Raw genomic sequence first — 21633 nt, forward strand, 5'->3', positions numbered from 1 at the left:
TTTTTTTTTCTAACGCCAAACCAATCATACCAAACCATAAGTCGATTTTTTTTCTAGGTTTGGTTTGGTTCGTCGGTTCGGTTTGACTTGACGGTTTGGTCTATACACCCCTACTTTTAGGAATGTCATTTTTAGATAAACTATATCCACACATAATAACTAAAACACACTGGTGGTTTACAACCTCATGCAAATAAAAGGTATGAGCAAAAGAGTTACTAATAAAATAAGAAAGAAAACAAATTCGATAAAAGGAAGTAGCCTAATTACACAAAAATTAGAAAATATAAAAATTACTGAAGACACGATAGAATTAATTATATTCTCTATAAATAAGGAAGAAATGACCATATTTTCAATAGATAAAGTAGAAATAATCAAAAATAAATTAAAACAACTATATAGTGAAGATCCACTAAAAGGATGGGAAAAACATAAAACTACTATAAAAATTGAGCTAATAAATAAAGATAGTATAATAACTCAAAAACCACTAACGTATAATTTCGACGATCTAAAAGAATTTGAAATGCATATAAATGAACTATTAGAAAAATAATATATACAAAAAAGTAATAGCAAGCACACTAGCCCAGCATTTATAGTAAACAAATATAGTGAACAAAAAAGAGAAAAAAATAGAATGGTTATTGACTATAGGAATTTAAATGCAAAAACTATAACGTATAATTACTCAATACCAAAAAGAATACTAAAAATAAGACAAATATAAGGATATAATTATTTTAGCAAATTTGATTGTAAATCAGAATTTTACCATTTAAAACTAGAAGAAGAATCTAAAAAGCTAACTACATTTACAATGCCACAAGGATTTTATGAATGGAATGTGTAACCATTTGGATATAAAAATGCACCAAGTAGGTATCAACATTTTATGGATAATTATTTTAAACAACTACCTAACTGTATAGTGTATATAGACGATATATTACTATATTCAAAAACTAAAGATAAACACTTAAAGTTATTAAAATAATTTATAAATATAATCGAAAATTCAGGAATAAGCCTAAGTGAGAAAAAGGCAGAAATAATGAAAACCCAGATAGAATTCTTAGGAATACAAATAGATAAAAACGGAGTAAAAATGCAATAACATATTGTACAAAAAATAATAAATTCAAAAGAAGAATTAGATACAAAAGAGAAGTTACAATCATTTTTAGAATTAGTAAATCAGGTAAGAGAATATATACCAAAACTAGCAGAGAATTTAAAACCATTACAAAAGAAATTAAAAAAGGATGTAGAATATAATTATGGGGAAGAAGATAAAAAACAAGTGCAAAAAATAAAGACACTTTGTTAAAAACTACCAAAATTACAATTCTCGGATGAAAATAAATTTTTTTTATATATAATAGAAGTAGATGCAAGTGAGCATAGCTATGGAGGAGTACTCAAATACAGGTATGAAAACGAAAAAATAGAACATCATTGTAGATATTATTCAGGAACATTTAATGAAACAGAAATAAAATGGAAAATAAATAGGAAAGAATTATGTTTATTATATAAGTGTTTATTAACATTTGAACCATATATTGTATATAACAAATTTATAGTACGAACAGATAATACACAGGTACGATGGTGGTTAACTAAGAAAATACAAAATTCAGTTACAACAAAAGAAATACGGAGATTGGTATTAAATAGATTGAACTTTACACTTACAGTTGAAATAATTAATGCTAACAAGAATGTTATTAAAGATTACATATCAAGACAAAGCTACACAGACTAATATAACAGAAAATGATACACTAGAAGAAATACTCAAAACCCTAACTACACTTTCAATGAAAGTGGACAGTATGGGCAATGAGGTAGAAAAACTAAAGACTAATAAAGGTAAACTGAAGTTTAAAGCTACAAGTCAGCCGCATAACTATAAAAGTGCAGAGCTATATCGATCGGAAGATATAAAAAATTTAGAGCTAAAAGGAGACGTTGGGACACTCCATAAAACCCATAACCTTTATCAATTTACATCTTCAGGTACAAGAAAAGGAGTTAGTAGACAAGGATTAAATCTGAATAAGATATTTGACAAACCATTTATATCAAAAATACCAAAATACCCTTTATTCATACCTCCACAAACTACCACATAGCTGGAAAGTTTGAACCAAGACAAAAAAGCCTATAATCATATAACCCGAGCATACATAAAAAATATACACAAAATACAAACTTACCTAAATCTTAAACCCAGAGCTATATATATCCAACAACCAAACACAGACTATATAACCCAAAAACTACAAGGATACAACAAGTTAATCGCACTACCAAAAACCAATCCAAACCTAGTTAGAACTTGTTTTAGTTATGGACTACTTAATACCGTGTATACCTAAGACAGAAATGAATTATCAGCTATACCTGAAATATATAGAGCATTTTTTACCTATAAAAAAATAACCAAAGGAAATCTATTTTTTATAAAGTTTTATACTGCCCCAATAGAGATATTATATGACGAAATTAAACCAGTTATACAAGTTGTAAAATTTGGATTAACCAGAGATATAATTATACCAGAAGATATTGGACAACATCCAGAAATATCTAAGGTAGAAATACCAGATTTCTATGCAAATAAATGAATTATTGGAATATCTACAGTTATTCAAGAGCTAGCAAATAATTATCTCAATGGAAACCCTATATAGAGCTATTATTCGTGAGATCAGCTAATGATCTATTCAAATTCAAGGGAGCTACGACAGTCAGATATGAAAGAAGTTCAAAAATGAATAATGACATTACTCAATCCAGAAAGATAACTAACTACAAGAGCAATTAAGAAGAAATTTATTTCAGAAGAATTATTGACAATATATTGCAAATTAATAGGACATAAATATTCAGATCATCAATATTCGAGATGTAACGGAGAAGATAATATTATCCCAGAAGTACAACTAGAATAAAAGATAAAGACAAAAATCAACCAAGAAGATAAGGATGAAAAAAAGCCAGCTGAAAGATAGACAATAGGAGATAGAAAGCAACATAAAAAGGGACGGACCAATGAAAAATAAAGGTAGGAGACAAGGAGACAAGATATTAAAGCTATGAAAGTGACATGAGAATTATTAGATAGTTTTTAACTTTTAAGAGACATAAATTATTGTATAGCATTATGAGTTTTTGACTTTTTTGGCAAGTTCCATTATTAGTTTTTCACTTTTTTGACAAGTGTAGAATAGGAATAGTGTTACGATTTTCATTTTTTAGATTATAAATGTAAGCCAGACGACAAATCTACGGCAAGACTTTCTACACGGAAAGCAAGTCTCTTTGTACACAACCAAAAATCTCTCAAAATATTTAATAAGATATTCAGTTTTATACTTAACTATGGAAAATCAAAGCTCAGAATCATCAAACCTACAAGAACAAGTATTTTCATTTATAATTATGAATAGCTAAATTCATAAATTCCTGACAATCATGATATAATAAAATAAGTTCATGTTAGTTACTATATAGTAGAATTATTCGAAGGATAATATGTTCTGAAGTTTATTAGCAAAGAGGAAAAGGAGAAAAATTTTCAAAACTATGTCATCCTAAAGGTGAAACCAGTAAGGCAGAGAAGCTGTGATAGGGTATTAACCAGAGTTGAGGCACTGTTTAGGAAAGAAGTATCCAAATGTACCATGCTAATAGTGACAGAGGAACATAATTATGTAAGAATAATCTAGTACATAGTGATCTAAGATGATCATATTTTGTTATGTATATGATTGAAAGAAATATTTTGAAATAAGCATCATATGAAATAAAATGACTAACTACTTATCTGATGGAATGATAGATAGGGTTAAGATTCTTATTTTGTATATATACTTAAGGATATAGAAATAATAGATATAAGAAAACTCATATGGGAAAAGAGATTTGATTTTGAAGATGAGTTACTAAATACTGAAGGGATGGAACATGAGTTAGAAAATATAAATTTTGATGGTAGATATTATTATTCAGATTGGTATTACTCAGACTAAAATGATAAATTACGAATACTTAGAATATTGGAGGAGAGATATGGAGCAAATAAGATTGATAGAAATACTTATGAAAAAGAATCTACTCGACTACATAAAAATTAGAAATATGGAGCATATAGTATACCTTAAAAATAATATAGAAGAATTAATAAGATTAAAACAAATAACTAAGGAATGCTATGATACAACATTTCAACAAATATGATAAATCTAGTAATACAAGTACCCTTACCTTTGGTATACTACAAGTACCCCCTTAAAATTAGAATAAAGAAATAAGTCTCTTATCAGAGTACTTCAAGGTAAAAGTTTGTAAACAAACACTAAATGTAGGATCTAAAAGTTCTATTCGGAAAAAGAAATACTAGTGTCAATGATCTAGCAGGTTTAGCACTGGATCAACGTGTATCTCAAGTACAAGATAAGTCCATTAACGAGCAGGTTCCAATTGTGTTAACTAAAGCAATATGCCCTCCTGTGCCCGTTCAAACTGCTACTTCACAATTTTCATGCTAGTCATAGCTATAGAAAAGGCAAAATAATGCCGCCAAAATTAATTCAAAAATAATTCATAAATGGAACTGGACTTAGGTCTATGGAACATTTGTTGCAATTACCATTCTTTTTTACTGGGGGAGAGGGCAAATCAAAATAATCTTTTTTGCTAGGTGAGAGAGAAAATTATAAGGGAAAAGGTGAAAATATACCCTTTAACTTTGTGATTTAGAGCAGATATACCTTCTGTTAAAAAAGTGATGCAAATATACCCCTGTCGTCAATGAAATAGTGCAAATATATCCTTTTTACTAACATATCTATATTTTTTAAAATTAAATAATGTATCTTATTTTTTAAAATTAAAAAAAGACAACTGAATTTATTTTTAACTAGTCCATTTATATTTTAACTGACTCGACCCACCAGACCAAAAAAAAATAAGCAATAGATTTTCAATTCAGGGAACACCTGATGAAAATTAAAATACTCGGTATTCCTAACTATGCAGTCCCTGCATTACCATCTGTACTTTTTCTATGAAAATATATTTCAGATCACTTAGATGAAAGTATATCTTTAACACCATTTTACCTATCAAAACGAAGATATATTTTCACAACCATTAATTGGTATCTGTGATTGAACAGGTCGGGTCAATTAAACAATAAACAGTCTAGTTAAAAATAAATTCATTTGTCTTTTTTTAATTTAAAAGAATAAGATAAATATTATTTAATTTAAAAGTACAGATTTGTTAGTAAAAGGGTATATGTGCACCATTCCATAGATGCTCCACCTTTTTAACAGAGGGTATATTTGCTCTAAGTCACAAAGTTGAGGGTTATATTTGCCCCCTTTCCCAAATCGAAATATAATATGTTAAGAAAGACACCTTGCACCATCTTCTGAAGGGCTTCAATACCCAATGAATCTGCAGTCACAAAAATGGGGTTCCTCGTCATGACCTTCGAAATAATTGTCTGCTCAGGCCTCAACTCCTCCGCTATAACCCTAGTTGCAATATCCTACACAGAAATCCAAATTTAAAAAACTAATAAGACAAGAAAGCGAGAAACAACTAATATCCAGTGATTCCATAAGTGTCTTTAGTTTTACATTTCCAATTGATTTCGAGTGCTTCTATGAGTCTCTTTAGTTTTACTTTTACAAATGTACTTCCCCTATAACATAAGCTGTCACTTCCCTACATGTTAATAGCCTAACAACTCTCCGGTAAACTCATAGAAAAGGGAGGAATAGCCTCGTCGTGAAGTTGTGGGGTTCTTCTCAACAAAGGCAAAGCGAGAAAAAGACGCCATCGGGCTCTTGGGTTGTGTCCAAATACAAAAGTAAATAAATGAAAAAAACAGAAATAACAGCCTCCTGATCTACTAATTTATTTTTTTGGCCTCGTTGAACACTATCAAGTTCATTGAATATTAATTATACAACACTCTCTAATTCATAGATTGGACATTTTTGTTCTTCTTGAACCAACCATTTTAGTGTTAATTTCTGCGGAGATACATAAACCCTAGAATTAAAAATCATTAACAAAAGCTGTGCACCAAACATGTGAATGCATTCACTAAAACCTTAACATAATTTAAAAAAAAAAGCAAGAAAATGATCATTTTCAGATGACCTTGTCAGTTACTATGCCAGAGAGTAAGGCATTTGCATCAGTCAGTAGAACATCATCATTTCGTCTCGTTGCCATCCGCCGATAGAGGCGAACTCAGGATTTGAAGATAGCGGATGCACCATAATCTTTAATATAGACATATCAATTATCAACTACATAATTTGGCATACAACTCTGTCAAACTTAAAAATTGCAAAACAATTACTAGCGAAGTATAAATTTCAAAATGATCAAATATCAATAATTTAGTACTAATATAACAAAAGTAGACCACTCTTTCATACTATACATCAATGCGTCACTGAATGAATCGTTCCTTATATTTATAAATGTATTTTTCTGAATGTAATAAATTTACCGTATGTTGTCGTCAATAGCCACAAATTTATGAAGGAAAAAGATAGATTGTAGGAATGGAAGAAAGAAAAATTTGTTTGAAGGGACTTTTGGATTTGGGAAAAATATTTAGGATTGGGGGTGGGTGGGTTGAGAATATTGAATACGGGGATTGGAGAATTATATTAATATTTATTTTTTAATTAAGGTTGAGCCAGCTGAGGTGGAACATGTAAAGGGAAAAAAGGCTTTAAAAATCAGAGCACCCACGCGGGAATTGAGCTAGCGACACATTGGCTTTCAAGGGAAGCTTAAAGCTGAAGTATCAAACCAGTGCACCCAAACAAGTTTTGTTATTAAGGGTGCACAACTTAATATATTAACGTTATTAGGGTATCTATATATATATATATATATATATATTGTGGTTCCCTCCGGAATTGTCAGTGCCTTCGATAACCTCAGTTTCTTCACTGTTTTCTCCCCAGCAACAGACCTAAAAAGCACACATGTGAGCCTCCAGATGCATAAAATGTAACCACCATATGTAGAAACATTATCATAAAAGTGCAGACACACATTAATGTTATGTTAATTATATCATTTCCCCTAAGGATGGGCCAAACAACTATTTTTTAACCAAAAGTTTCCTTTCAAATTTGGTGAAACTTTTTAAAATGTAAAGGTGACATTATTAAAACAGTACAAAGAGGGTACTAGAGAGTACAAAAGATCAGAATTTACCATCACCCTGTTGACTCAGAGAGTGAAAAAGATCCAAAAACTGCACCATGCTATCTAAAATGCTGTAAGCATCAAGAATGTAGATTTTGTAAAAATTTAAGCATCACAAAATAAATATGCTCTGCCCTTCACAAAAAGCATCTCATGTTTCTTTCGAGTCACACAGTTCAAATGATGCATGTGGGTAGTCTTCCATCCAGATGTAAGATTGTTGTTTGACATACAGAAGTGAATAATTGTCATGTCTTAAAGTGAAAATTCTCATATATAGATGATTCAACCGATAATAGGAAATCAATTTGTTTGATTCTTACTAAATGAATACTGATGTGTCAGAAATTGTCTTTAGCTCTAGTAGATTGAATGAAATTATTTGTATTACATGTGAAAAGGAGAAATAACTCAAAAACCAACAAAATTGAAAATAAAAAAACTGAATAAATTTGGCTTGGTAGTCTATTTAATAACTTGACATAATTAGTTTGATTTTGGTTTAGATGAAAACCGAACCATGAACAGCCATAACCAATGTTGTCAAGGGAACGCTCAAAGGCACGCTTAAACCCTAAAGCGAGACTCAAAACATGTTTGAGCGCTTCACCTCTTTCATTTATGCTTATAATTAGTAGTCTTGGACTAAATATATGTGAGAAATATATGAGAAAAATTATTTTTGAATTGTTGTATTTAAATTATTTCATTGAGACCCTATTTATAGACACTACATTAGACTCCTTCTCCAGCTTGGATACTGACACTACAATCCTTTTCCAAGTAGTATTCCATATACTATTCTTATTCCTACTCATATTCTAACACTCCCCTCAAGCTGGTGCATAAAAGTCATATATATATACCGAGAGCTTGTTACAAAATGTAATTAATATGAGGGACTTAGTGAAAATATCTGCAAGCTGATCACTCGATTTTACAAATTTTGTAACAATATCTCTGGAAAGTATCTTCTCTCACAAAGTGACAATCAATCTCAATATGTTTAGTTCTTTCATGAAATACTAGAGTTTATTTGATATGAAGAGCCGCTTGATTATCACACACAATTTCCATTTCACAGACTTCTCCAAATTTTAACTCTCTCAACAACTCTTTAATCCAAACTAGCTCACAAGTGGCTACTGCCATTGCTTGATATTCTGCACTGGTTCGAGCAACCACACTTTATTTCTTACTTTTCCAGGACACCAAATTATCTCCTACTAAAACACAATATCCAAAAGTAGAACATCTATCACAGAGTGATCCAGCCCAATCAGCGTCTGTATATCCAATGATCTGCTCATAACCTCCTCGAAAAGTAGTCATTTACCTGGAGTTGACTTAATATATCGCACAATGCAAATAACTACATGCCAATGACTATCACAGGGAGAATCCATAAACTGACTTACAACACTCATAGGATAGGAAATGTTAGGTCTAGTCACTATGAGATTATTCAAATTACCAACTAGACGCCTATATGTTCCAAGATCATTGAGTGGCTTCCCTTGTCCTGGCAGGAGTTAAGTATTCGGATCCATAGGAGTGTCAATAGGTTTACATCCCATCATTTCAGTCTCCTCAAGAATGTCTAAAGCATACTTGCATTGCAAAATAACAATACCTGATCTACACTGTAAAACTTCAATAATACAACAACAACAAACCCAGTGTATTCCCACATAGTGGGGTCGGGGAAGGGTAAATGTACACAGTCCAGACCATTACCTATGAAGAAGTAGAGAGGTTCTTTCGGATAGAACCCCAGCTTAGGAAAAGAAAAAAGTAAACAAAATTGTAATACAACATGAAATAAGATAGAATAATAGAAATAACACACCCACAAAGTAATACTCTACACTAACAAACCAAAAGCAAACACCTCACCTAGACCCTCCTAACGAAAAGCTCCAATCAATGTACACAACCCTAAGACTACTAGACAGGCTACACCAAAGCACTCCTAACTACCAACTACAACTCACCCACACGCACTAGCCCTCTAACCTAATCTGCGTCCTCCATACTTTCCTAACTAGGATCATGTCCTCAGTAAGCTATAACTGTTCTATGTCACGTCTAATCACCTATCTCCAGTATTTCTTTGGCCTACCTCTACCCTGCCTGAAACCATCCAAACCCAACCTCTCACACCTACGAACTGGGGCATCAGTTCCCCTCATCATCATATGCCCAAACCGTCACAACCTCACTTTCCAGATCTTGTCCTCCATCGAAGTCATTCCCACCTTCTCCTGAATAGTCTCATTCCTAAAAAAAATACTTTCTTCTGCCAAGGTCTTTAGTCTGAAAATACTAAAAAAACTGTTGCTTCAATCTAATGATACCATTTTTATCATTGGTCGTAATAACAATATCATTAACATAAATCACCAAATATATACATATATTTAGAGTAGAATGTTGATAAAATACAAAGTGATCTGTTTCATTATAAATCATGCCAAACTTCTTAATTACTGTGCTGAACTTTTCAAACCAGGCTCGAGGAGATTGTTTTAGACAATAAAGTGACCAACATAATAGACTATAACCCCCCACCCCAAGCAATAAAACCAGGTATTTTCTCCACATAAACTTTCTTTTTAAGGTTACCATGGATAAAAGCATTCTTGATATCTAACTGAAAAAAGGTCCAGTGTCGAAAAACAGCCATAAATAGGAAAAAACAACAACAATAACAACATACCTAGTGATTTCCCACCTAATGGGGTTTGGGGAGGATAAAATGTATGCAGTTCATACCACTACCTCTGAAGAAGTAGAGAGACTGTTTAAGTAGAGAGGTTGTTTAATAGAAAAAAAAGAACAAATGCATTTTTAGCCACGGGATAAAAAGTAGCTCAAATATCTTAGTGTACCCCTTGGAAACAATGCTAGCCTTACGTCAATCAATTTAGTCATCCGAACTAACTTTCATTGCATAAACCCAACGACAACTAACAGCTGATTTATCTCTAGGGAAAGGAACAAGCTTCCAAGTACCACTCATATGTAAAGTAGACATCTCGTCAATCATAGCCTGTTGTGCCGTCATCTAGGATGAGAAAGTATTTCTTTTGTGGACTTGGGGATGGGTACTGATGAGTGGTGATTTTACCATTCAATCTCACTAAACATTCATGAACATTACCTTATTTTTAATGAATAAATAAGACATATTTATGATTAAATCCACTAATATCCACTTTTTACAGGTATAGAGTTGAAAAGATAGGAAGATGTAGATTGGAGCGTGAAATGCTTAAAAGGGAGCAAGAACGTGTAGTTGCAGACTTCAAGTAGGAACAGGCCGCAGTTATCGCGATCACGGCCCGGTGAACTCAGTCACTGGAGATAAGCACGATTACATAGCCACGGTCGTAGCCTAGCATAAGACTATAGCCCAAGGGTAAAATTGGAAATGCATGTGGCAGATCCCAAAAATTTGACAAAAGAGGGCTAAAACCCTAAACAGTGGATTATTTAGAGAATTCCATCTTCCCTTATTTTTAGGTTTAGTTTTATGTATTTCATAGCCTTTATATTTGGAGAAGAAAATATTATATAAATTTTGGGTGGAGAATACATTGGAGACTTTCTAAGTGGAAGATTTGCTCACTTCCATTGTTGATATTACAGGAGAGCTAAGTTTGAAGTAACATTCACTTAAATCTTCAACAAATCATTTCAATGGAGATTATGGGTATATCTATACTTATTTATCTTATGTGTATCTAAATCTCCCTCTTGGGGTTATGTATGAATAGGGGTTTAAGTGAGTATGGGTTGTTGTTGTTAGCATCCATTTGGTAGTTCATGTTTATGAGTTTTGTCATTGCTATGTTATTTTAGTTGGGATTTGATGGGTGAAAGCCCCAAATACCCACATGGGTTTAATGGGTGAAAGCTCCAAGCTCTAGAAAGTTCAAGGTCATATTCAAAAGAAGGGTTTTGGGTGAACTTTAGGAATCCATGTCATCCTCGAAAGAGAGATGTGGAGACCAAAGCAATGATAAACAAGTATGCGTGTAATTTGCTAAATTTTCACTATCTTAAACATAAAGGTGAATATAAGGTTAACTATGCCATGGGTGTCATCCTAGAAATAGGGATGCCTAGATTGAGGTTGTGGTTACCAATTATTGAACACATCTATTAGGTATTCGAAAGAATCAATAGGTGAAAGTTTGGTGTTTTTTTGAAAGAATAGCATCAAAATCTATAACCAAGTCTATCCATATTTGATTTACTAAATCGATGTTGATGACTAACTCCCACATGTCACTACCTTAGTAGTGCATAATCCCAAGATCCGTGTTTAATTGTTAAAACTCTAATTATTCATAGCCCCGAATTTATACTAGAAAAACCCAAAAATAAATATTAGTGTAGGAACCCATCCCTCATTTTATCTTTTTGTACCATTTGTTTGAATTTATTACGAATTGTTGTTAGGCCAACTTGTTGTAGGCTTTATTATAAATTTCTTTAATATTCCTTGTTTACTTTTCCTTGGGGGTAGTGTATTTATGTCTTGTCATCTTGTCCCATGCTTTATTATGAATTTGTTTATTATTCTTTGTCTTGAGCCGGGGGTCTATCGAAAACAACCTTTCTACTTCTCCAGAGGTAGTGGTATGGACTGCGTACATCTTACCCTCCCCAAACCCCACTGTGTAGGAATACACAGGGTTTGTTGTTGTTGTTGTTGTTGTTTGAATTTAACTTGTATCTATTATTTTGAATTAATTTGATCACCATTCACATTGTTCCTCATGGATTCGACCCCGACTCCAAAATTGGGTAAATATATTAACGATGACCGCCTTTCACTGAAATTGACGTGTAAATTGAGCGTTATAAAAAATGGCGTCATTGACAGGGAACAATTTAGCGTATTAAGTTAGTTTGAAATTTTAGTTACTTTCTTGAATTCAAGCTTGTATATATTTGTTTGTGATTTTCTTTTGTAGGTAAGTTTATTTTATTTTTATTTTTCTATGACATCTTCCGACAAATATGATGTTGTTAGTTGAAAGTCCGATCTTGATGATTCATATCTATATCATGACTTACCATATTTCATGAGCGATTATAACTATGCTCCCCGGAGAGAGATGGATTCACCATCCCAATCCTATAGAAAGTATAGGTGCTCTTTATGCAGTGATTGAGATGGATATTGGAGTGATTGTCCACATGCCCTCCTTCTTATGAGATTGATAGGTATGATGAAGATAAGAAGAAAGAGCCAGATATTAAGTCCAATAGCTGTGACCCAAGGTTACAAGTCATTTTGGATCGGTTAGAAGCAACAGAAGAGGGTCTGGAACACAACCATCAAGAATGGACAAGTGTCAAGAAGGCGGTAATGGGCGAAGAAGAAAAGCTTGAAACTATCATCATCATGCCCATTACCCAAGAGAAAATATGTCAAGAAGAGAAACTAAGCTATGATGATGAGCTTGGTAGCAAAGAATCCTCGGCGGCTTCCCAACAATCCAAATCATATGAGGAAAGAGAGGCCAAAAAAAAAAAAATGTAACTAGAGTCAAAAGAAGAATAAACACAAAACTCTTACGACTCTAATTCATTTCGGGGTGACAATGCTTTAGAGGAAGCTAACCCAAAGTTAGGTGTTGGACCTTGTTCAACCTACTTTTCACCATTAGGCATAGAGGATGTGATGAGGATCCATCCTTTTGACCAAATGGAGAATTGTGGGGAGGTGGAGTCCATCTCTTATATTTTGGAATTGGTCATTTCGAAGGAGCACATGGAACCCCATCCATCAAAGGCCAAGATTCTCAATTTCCAATGTACAAGGAATGGCCTATTAATGTTCTTACTTTTACCCAAGGAGCAAATTCAAAATTTGATGTGAAGTTGGGTAAAAGATTTAAGTCTTCAAAATGGGGAGATCAAAGCTTGCTTGCCATTTTACCACCTCTTCCAAGTTTTAGCTTGGAAGATTTGAATTTTTTATCCCTCTGCCGTTCATTGCATATTGAATGAAAGTTGGGATGAAGATTCAAATTTTCTAGGTGGAGACACAAAGGGAAGGAGTAGAGCCGTCGTGCTACAACGTTAAACTAAGCGCTCAATGGATGGCAACCCATCATACCACAAAAAGTGACACGTATCCTTTTATTTACGTATGCTAGGATAGATTTTTATTTTTATTTTTGTGCATGCATAATCCCTACAATGTGGTGCCACGAGGCATTTTAATCGAAGTTGAGAAAGAAACGTGTGAAATTGGCAAGTTTGGGCTGAGAAGCAAATACAAAAAACCCGATTATTGGGTCTTATTTATTGCGATTGCGAAACTATGACCTAGATCATGGTCAATTCAATTTAAAAGACCATTTGATTATCCATTCTTCCTATTGTCCCTTTCTCAATTTCTCTCAAAATCCTTTCCAATTTTTGGCATTGGATTGCATATCCAACTGGCATATCATTCCAGTAGCATCATTTAACTTGGTAAGTTGTCCTAACTCTGATGATTTTGATATAACTGCATGCTTTGAACTTATACCGTATAAAAAGGGCCTGAAATAATTTTGTGTTACCAAATGCATGCTTAGTTGTCATTGTGCTATGGTTAGATATTATATTAAGGTACACACTATTGCGAAAGTCTTGAGTACCCAAAATTAAGCCTTAAACTGCTTAAATGGACGTGTACACCATGTGTGAGACTAAAAAGCCCCTACGAAATCAATGTTTAATTTTTTTAAGCTCGGGGCTGTGCTCACACACTTTAGGCATGAAATTCTCTGTTTATATTATTGTTATGCCTAGTCGGAACAAGGGATTGGGGTTAAAATTGCATCTCAAGTTAATGTGCAGAAATGTTAACTCGGTCTTAGGTATACCATACCCAAGGGCTGGTTCTGGCAGACATTAAAATTTATGCAGACCCCCTTAGCTGCCCCTGAAACCTTCTATAGCACTACCTCATGAGCTTATCTGTTTGTGCTAGCATAAATTTGGTAATAATTTTAGTATTGGCCTAAAGTGAATTTCTTATAGGTTCTAAAGTTACTCTAAAATGGGAGACTCCGACGATACCTGATTCATGTTAGCAGAATGCCAACACCAGTATGATACAGACTTTAACATAATAAAGCTTCTCCCTAAAAAGGGTATTAGCCTAGACAAGGTGCAAGAGAAGTTCCTAGAATTCTATGCTAGGCTTACTGCAGCCAGGTGAATGTGTTTTGCCCCTGAACCATGCCTTGCTAATGAGCAATGGGTGCGTGAGCTCTATGTAAACCTCTGCATAGTATCCATCATAAACCCAGTCATGAAAATTTGGGGTGAACAGGTGTACTTTAGAGCGGAGCAAATTAATGAAGTGTATGGGCTTCCAAATTCTAACATGGGGGAGTTTCATGCCAAGGAATGCGAGCCAGGCACTTGTATAGTTGATATCTTATGTCCTAAAAAAGAAGTCCCATGGGCCACCACCAAGCGAGATATTTTGATGGAAAACTTCAAAGATGAAGCCAGGCTATAGCTGAACATCATCTGTAGCAGAGTCTCACCATGCACTCTCATGACTATTGTCACAGACATAAGAGCTTGAATAGTAGCATGCATCTTATCTAGCATTGCTCTGAATGTAGGTGATATTGCTCTCTCCGAGTGGAGGTACTTAAGAACCAGAGAGGTACTCATCTTCTTTTTTCTTCCCTTATCACTGAATTATATAAGAGAGTAGAAGTGGAAGAGTACGACATAGATACTTGGGTGTACCCTGGATTCTTCATCTACCCACTAAAATTCAGAGGCGAAGGCGCACCACGTCAGAGTAAGAATAGGAAAATGGACTTGGGAAAATTAGTATAAGAGGTCACAGACTCTTGCAGACCCTCATCAACCACTAGCTTTGATGATATATCTGTTCAGATGTAGGGGGTGAGAAAAATAGTGTCCAGAATGCCTCAGGGACTAGGAGATTCCCCCACTGCTCGTCACTCATACATATCCCAGTCAGACGATGAAAGATACAGGGAGGAGAAAAAAAGCAGGGAGACACTGTTGCCCATTTGGAGAGAGCTTATTCAGCCTTGGTTGCTTCTCACAGAAACCTCAAAGACTCATATAAAAAGATGGTGAAAAGAGAAAAGAAAAGAGAAATTTTTTAGAAAGCTGTCGAAGGGGGTAAAAAGCATCTTTAAGGTGCTCAAACCCAACTATCTAATACCTTCACCGAGATTAGACAGTGGGGATGAGGCACCTACAGAGTGTTTAGCTAATGATGCAGAAAATGAGGGTGGTGGTGATGCCGAGTCAATAAGGGAAGATAAATCTTGATGCAGATACAAGGAGAACCTCTTACTTTTTCTTTCTTACACATGCAGTGCAGACATTACATTCCTTTTAGATGGGGGGTTCCCCCAGATCTATATTATTTGGGTCATGTGTTGCTGGATATATCTTTTTATGATTGTATTGGGATGACACTCTGGATATTGTTTCTATTATGTCTTGATATGCTACATTTTTTGGTACTCTGATGGTGCCCATGTTTTATGGATTATCATATTTTTCTTTTATTTTTAGTGTTCTTGTAATTTAATTTTGTTTTGATCTTGTTGATGCATGACTAGCTTTGCCCTATGATGGATTGAGTGATGACATTCTTATGGGTAAAGCATCTTGTTTGGTTTTGAGGCATGGATACAAGGGAACTCTGAGTACCCGCAGCACAAATGTAAAGAATGCAAGGAAAGTCTGAGTACATGTGGCATTTTATTTTGTTAAAACTGAGCTCACTTTATACATCATTGGTGAAGTCTGAGTAGCCATATGATTAGCTTGCCCATGTTGAGCCTAAATATGAGACTAAGGCTTTGGTTGTAGCCATAGTTTAGCAAATTGAGCGTGGTGCTAATGTAAAACAAACAACCCCCTCCATCCAAAAATTTTCAAAAATCAAGAGCATGGACGTGAGCGACTTTGTAATAGATCTTCTCCTTTTTTATGGCTCCGGATACTGTTAACCTATAAATAATGTTAAATACTCTAATTTTGTCTCACAGAAGGGACAATTGAGCCTCCTTGGCAAGTTTTTTCATGCCATGAGTGGCGAGATTTTTGCATTTATCTCTCGTGTACTTATGTTATCTAGAACATGCTCTGTTGGTCTCTCAAGGCTAGTTTTGATTGTATATGGTTAGATAAATGATCTAAGGCTATCCTTGGGATTTTGGAAGCCACTTTATCCTAAAAACCTACCCAAATATGAATGTAACCCCTAGTTGCCCACTTTGAGCCTATGGAGCTTTCTTTGAAAAAGGCATTATAAGCTGTGAACCATTATTTTTATCCCTCTTTTGACCCATACCCTCCTTGAACTATAAAATGCAACTTGAGGCTAAAATCCCAAGTTAGGGTGGTCAAGTTGATGGAAAGAAGTTGGAGGCCATGAAGTGTTAGTAGAATGCCAAGGTGCCTAAGTGATGTAAACAAATATTTAGAAAAGAAAGAGTCCAATAAAGGATAGAATTGAATGAATAGTTCAAGAAAATGAAATAAAAGAAAAGTGGTGAACAAAGGAAGCGAATTGTGGGCATGATAAAAGAGAAGACAAAGAAGAGTGGCCAAATAGTCAAAAAGAAAGATTGAAAAGCGTGATGTTGACGTTCAAGGAAGGGAGTAGCCGTGTTGTTCCCAAACAATATCCTACCCTAACCTAAACCTACATTACAAGCTTATAAATACCTTTGCGATCTCCAACCATTTACTTTCTTTGTAATTGCGATTGAAAATAGGGGCAAGTCTATGGTATAATACTTGTTGCATTGAGATTTCTTTTGTGTGTGAGAGAGAGAGTTTGTGCACTTAAAATTCTTTGTTGCATATTTTGTAGCTTGATGTGAGGAATTCTCTTTCTTTTGAGGAAGACATGTGAAACAAGTTGAGGTGGGTGATTTTGTCACCTTCCGACAATGACGCAATTTGAGTATAGCTTAGTTGTGGAAAAAAAGGGAGTCATTTCTAGAGTATTGGTTTTTGGTTACTTGGTCGCTCTTTGAAGTCCTATGTATCCTTGATTTTAGTATTTTATAAAGAGGGGTGTAGCGAAGTTAGCTTAGCCCATGTGCAGTGATTTTTATATGGTTGCAATTAAAGTCGAGGTCATTGTGATCTTCAAGGTTAGGACTAAATGAGTGTGTCTCATGGTAAGAGGTAGTGTTGCTTGAGGAAAAACAAATGCTTTAAGTTGGAGGTGTTGATGAGTGGTGATTTTACCACTCAATCTCACTGAACATTCATGAACATTACCTTGTTTTAAATGAATAAATAAGACATACTCGTGATTAAATGCACTAAGGGTGTGTTTGGTATGATGGAAAATATTTTCCTGGAAAATAAGTTGGTTTTCTATTTATTTTCTTGTGTTTGGTTGGTGAGTGGAAATTATTATTCGTATTTTATGGTGTTTGGTTGGTGAATAGAGAATATTTTCAGAAAAATATTTTCCAGTGTTTGGTTAGTGAGTGAAAAAATATATTTTAGAAAATACTACTAACTGTTAATTAGTATATTACTGCCCTTTGCAACTCAACAATTTATAAGAACTAATTTAAGCATAGCAAATAATATCAATGTCGAATACTAAAATATTACAAGTCACTAAAATTTAAGCAACTACTAATTAACAAATATAGGAGACACTTTTCAACATTTTGTCAGGACAATCTCAAGATACTACAATCAATAGAAATACAACGGAATGACAAGCTTATTCAACCTTGTAAAACAAGCTACATCGATGAAAAAAATGGAATATGTAATTAGCAAAAGTAACATAGGTAAGTCTTCCTCTATGCATATGGAAATAACAGTACATTCAACGAACATTGAAAAAGGGAAAATTTGGGCTTAACTATTTTTTATTTCAAGATGTGAAAAATTAAAGCAAAGTATAGTGAAAAATATTTCTAAGTAATATGAATTTTTTGTGTAATGTGAATATGAGTGTTGTTGGGGTGGGGAAGAGGGGCGGGGGTGGGGGCATAAGTCACATTTATCATTTTCTGGAAAATGACTTTCCTTGACCCATGTGGGAAGTCATTTTCCCTCAAATAGAGGAAAATAAGTTATTTTGGAAAATATTTTCCCAATATTTTAGTACAACCAAATAAGAAAAAATAAGAAAACATTTTTCAGAAAACATTTTCCATCATACCATGCACACCCTAATATCCACTCTTTGCAGGTATAGAGTTGAAAAGATAGGAAGATGTGGATTGGAGCGTGAAATGATCAAAGGGGAGAAAGAATGTGCAGTTGTAGACTTTAAGTAGGAACTGGCCTCATTTAAAGTGATCGTAACCTGGTGACCGCGGTCGCGACAGTCAAATAAAAGTCAGGGAACTGCGGTCGTGGCCATACATACAAGATCACAGCCTAGTGGAAGACTGCAGCCCAAGGGAAAAACTAAAAATGCATGCGGCGGATCCCAAAAATTTGACAAAGGAGGGCAAAACCCTAAATAATGAATTATTCAGAGAATTCCATCTTCTCTAATTTTTAGGTTTAGTTTTGTGTAGTTCATAGCCTCTATTTTTGAAGAAGAAAGTATTATATAAATTTTTGGTGAAAAATACATTGGAGACTTTCTAAGTGGAGGATTTGCTCACTTCCATTGTTGATATTGTGGGAGAGCCAAGTTTGAAGTAACATTCGCTTAAATCTTCAACAAATTAATTTAATGGAGATTATGGGTATATTTATGCTTATTTATCTTATGTGTAGCTAAATCTACCTCTTGGGGTTATGTGTGAATAGGGGTTTAAGTGTGTATGGGTAGTTATTGTTAGCATCCATTTGGTAGTTCATGTTTATGGGTTTTGTCATTGCTATGTTATTTTGGTTAGAATTTGATGGTGAAAGCCCCAAATACCCATAAGCGTTTGATGGGTGAAAGCCCCAAGCTCTAGAAAGTTCAAGGCCATCTTCGAAAGAAGGGTTTTGGGTGAACTTTAGGAATCCATGTGTAACGCCCCAAAATCGGGTTTCGAGACGTCACACAGTGCTTAGGGTCACAAGTGACCCCAAGCTAATCCTTCTACTGGCATAACTCATAAGCAACTGAATAAAAATACAAATCCATACAAATTAGCAGAAATTAACTCTTTTCTGAATCTGACCGATACAAAAATGGAATTTTACAGGATTACAATTTTGCCTTTACAACCAAAATTGAAATAAAATACATCAACTTCTACTAACTGTCTATGAAGCCTCTACAAGTACTGACTGTAGGTAGCCGGGTCATGACTCCCAACTATCCCAACTCAATACGACTGAATAAAAAAAATACAACACTATAAACTCTGCATAACTAACCCAAGCCCTTGAATTAAAAGAACTCATCACCTGCTGCTGTGATACCACGAACTGACTGGATCTGAAGGTACAACTATACCTTGTACCTATATTCCGAGAAAATATAGCCCACATCCGAATATGTGGGTCAGTACCATGGAAAAATACCGAGCATATGAGGGTGCAATGCATATATAAAATAATCTTAATATCATCACAGTTTAAAAAATTATGCATGCTGATATAGATGACTCACTTAGGTCGAATTAAATCATCAAAATCATGGATGAATAATACATGTAAAGTAAAACAAGTGAGTTATTACAATACGTTCTCAATTCACTTTCATCTCAATTTCGAATCATCTAAACAATCAAATGTCATGTCAATTCTCATTAGAATATATTCCTTAAATCTTTTAAGAATAATGACTTTCTCAAACTCAGCCTTTTAAGCAAATATGTTTTCATCTCAGATAGAAGAGTACACACCCGCACATTGGGAGATCCTATAACCGACATAAACCATGTGAGCTACATGGAGTCCAACATACAACCCACGTTGGGGAAAGCCATCCTATCCTTGTCATCGGAGTAGGACTATCGATATCAAATCCAAACAAACTAGTGATCACTATATAAATCAGCCTCAGGCTCACTCCTATGAGGGCACATAGTTCTAGGGAAGTATGGTCATTTTATACCTCCCACTCGGTGCTAAAGATTTCTCCCATACTTAGCTCAGATCATTTCAAAGACAATCCACAACAAAACAATTTCAGTAATATATAAATATCCATCGGGAGCCATCATGCTTCCTATTTATCAAAATCAACCACGTTGTGGATTTCTTTCACACTCGAGTTCAAAACAACTCCATTAAGACCAAAAGGTCAAATCATTCAAAATATCTCAAATTATTTAAACTCAAGGTGTTTATAACATATGATTTTCTCAAAATAATAATCTCAAATAGGGTTCCAAAAACCCATACATCAATATCACCATAAAACCTTCCAAAGTTTCATACTTTATAACACAAGCACAAAAATAATCTCTTAAAACTTAAAAGTTCAGCTTTATAATCATACATCTTGGTAAAGAAAATTTGTTTTGGGATTCAAATCTCATTGTGCTTATAGCACATAATTTCTCAAAGTACAATTCCAATTAGGACTCAAGGTCTCATATATCAAAATCATATTAAATTTTCTCAAGATTCATGCTTTTCATCATAAATATATATAACTTACTTTAAATCTGGAAAATTCAGCTTTATGTACAAAAATGTCATCATTCTCATTCAATTCAACTTTCAAAACATAGAGAGTATCATAATCTCATGTAAAATCATATAGGATATAAATTCATGCTTCAAATTCATATCAAAACATGTAAAATCATGTATATTCATAAAAGAAAAATCAATTTGGGCACAAGAACGAAAGAGAGTTCTTGTTGAAAAACCCCACATACCTTGAATGATGAACTTTAGATCAATACTCGTTTTTGAGATGTTAATCGTGCCTTTGAATGATGGTTCTTGGAGTTCTTGAACTAGAAACTTGGAATCTTGAATAAATTTGCAGAATTAATGGTGAACTTTGGAGGTTCTTGAAGTTGGATGTAGGAGCTTAGGGTTTTCTTTTTGAGGGAATTTGATGAAATATAACATATAATGCTTCTAATAGACTTTAATATAGGGTTTGGATAGATTTTGGGTGAGGGAGAATGACCAAAATGCCCCTAAATCCATAAAAAAAAACTAAAATTCGCGTCTGAAATAGTGTTGGCGCGCGATCTGCGCGCGGCGCGGGCCTAATCGCCCTGGCTTCCAGCTCTTCACTAAAAGGGTTGTATCTTTTCGCTCGGGTATCGGATTTTTACGAAATTAGTATCATTGAAAATCTAATTCAATTATCTACAATTTGATAGGTCTTAGGATGAAAAATTCCATGTATATAAAGAGTTATACTCATTTAAAGTAGATCTTTGTAGAATCAAATGTCAAACT

The 21633-nt window shown here is 34.1% G+C and overlaps 1 protein-coding gene across 1 annotated transcript in view; it reads right to left on the reverse strand.

Annotated features, from left to right (window-relative positions):
• Nucleotides 1–21633, reverse strand: part of LOC107856121 (CBS domain-containing protein CBSCBSPB3-like) — an 83238-nt gene that overhangs the window by 46649 nt on the left and 14956 nt on the right. Inside the window, 3 exon segments of the mRNA XM_047411973.1 lie at nucleotides 5435–5569; nucleotides 6190–6283; nucleotides 6947–7021. Of these exon segments, the coding sequence (XP_047267929.1) occupies nucleotides 5435–5569; nucleotides 6190–6283; nucleotides 6947–7021 (304 nt within the window).

Source organism: Capsicum annuum, chromosome 4, assembly GCF_002878395.1.
Source record: "Capsicum annuum cultivar UCD-10X-F1 chromosome 4, UCD10Xv1.1, whole genome shotgun sequence".
NCBI classification, from domain to species: Eukaryota; Viridiplantae; Streptophyta; class Magnoliopsida; order Solanales; family Solanaceae; genus Capsicum; species Capsicum annuum.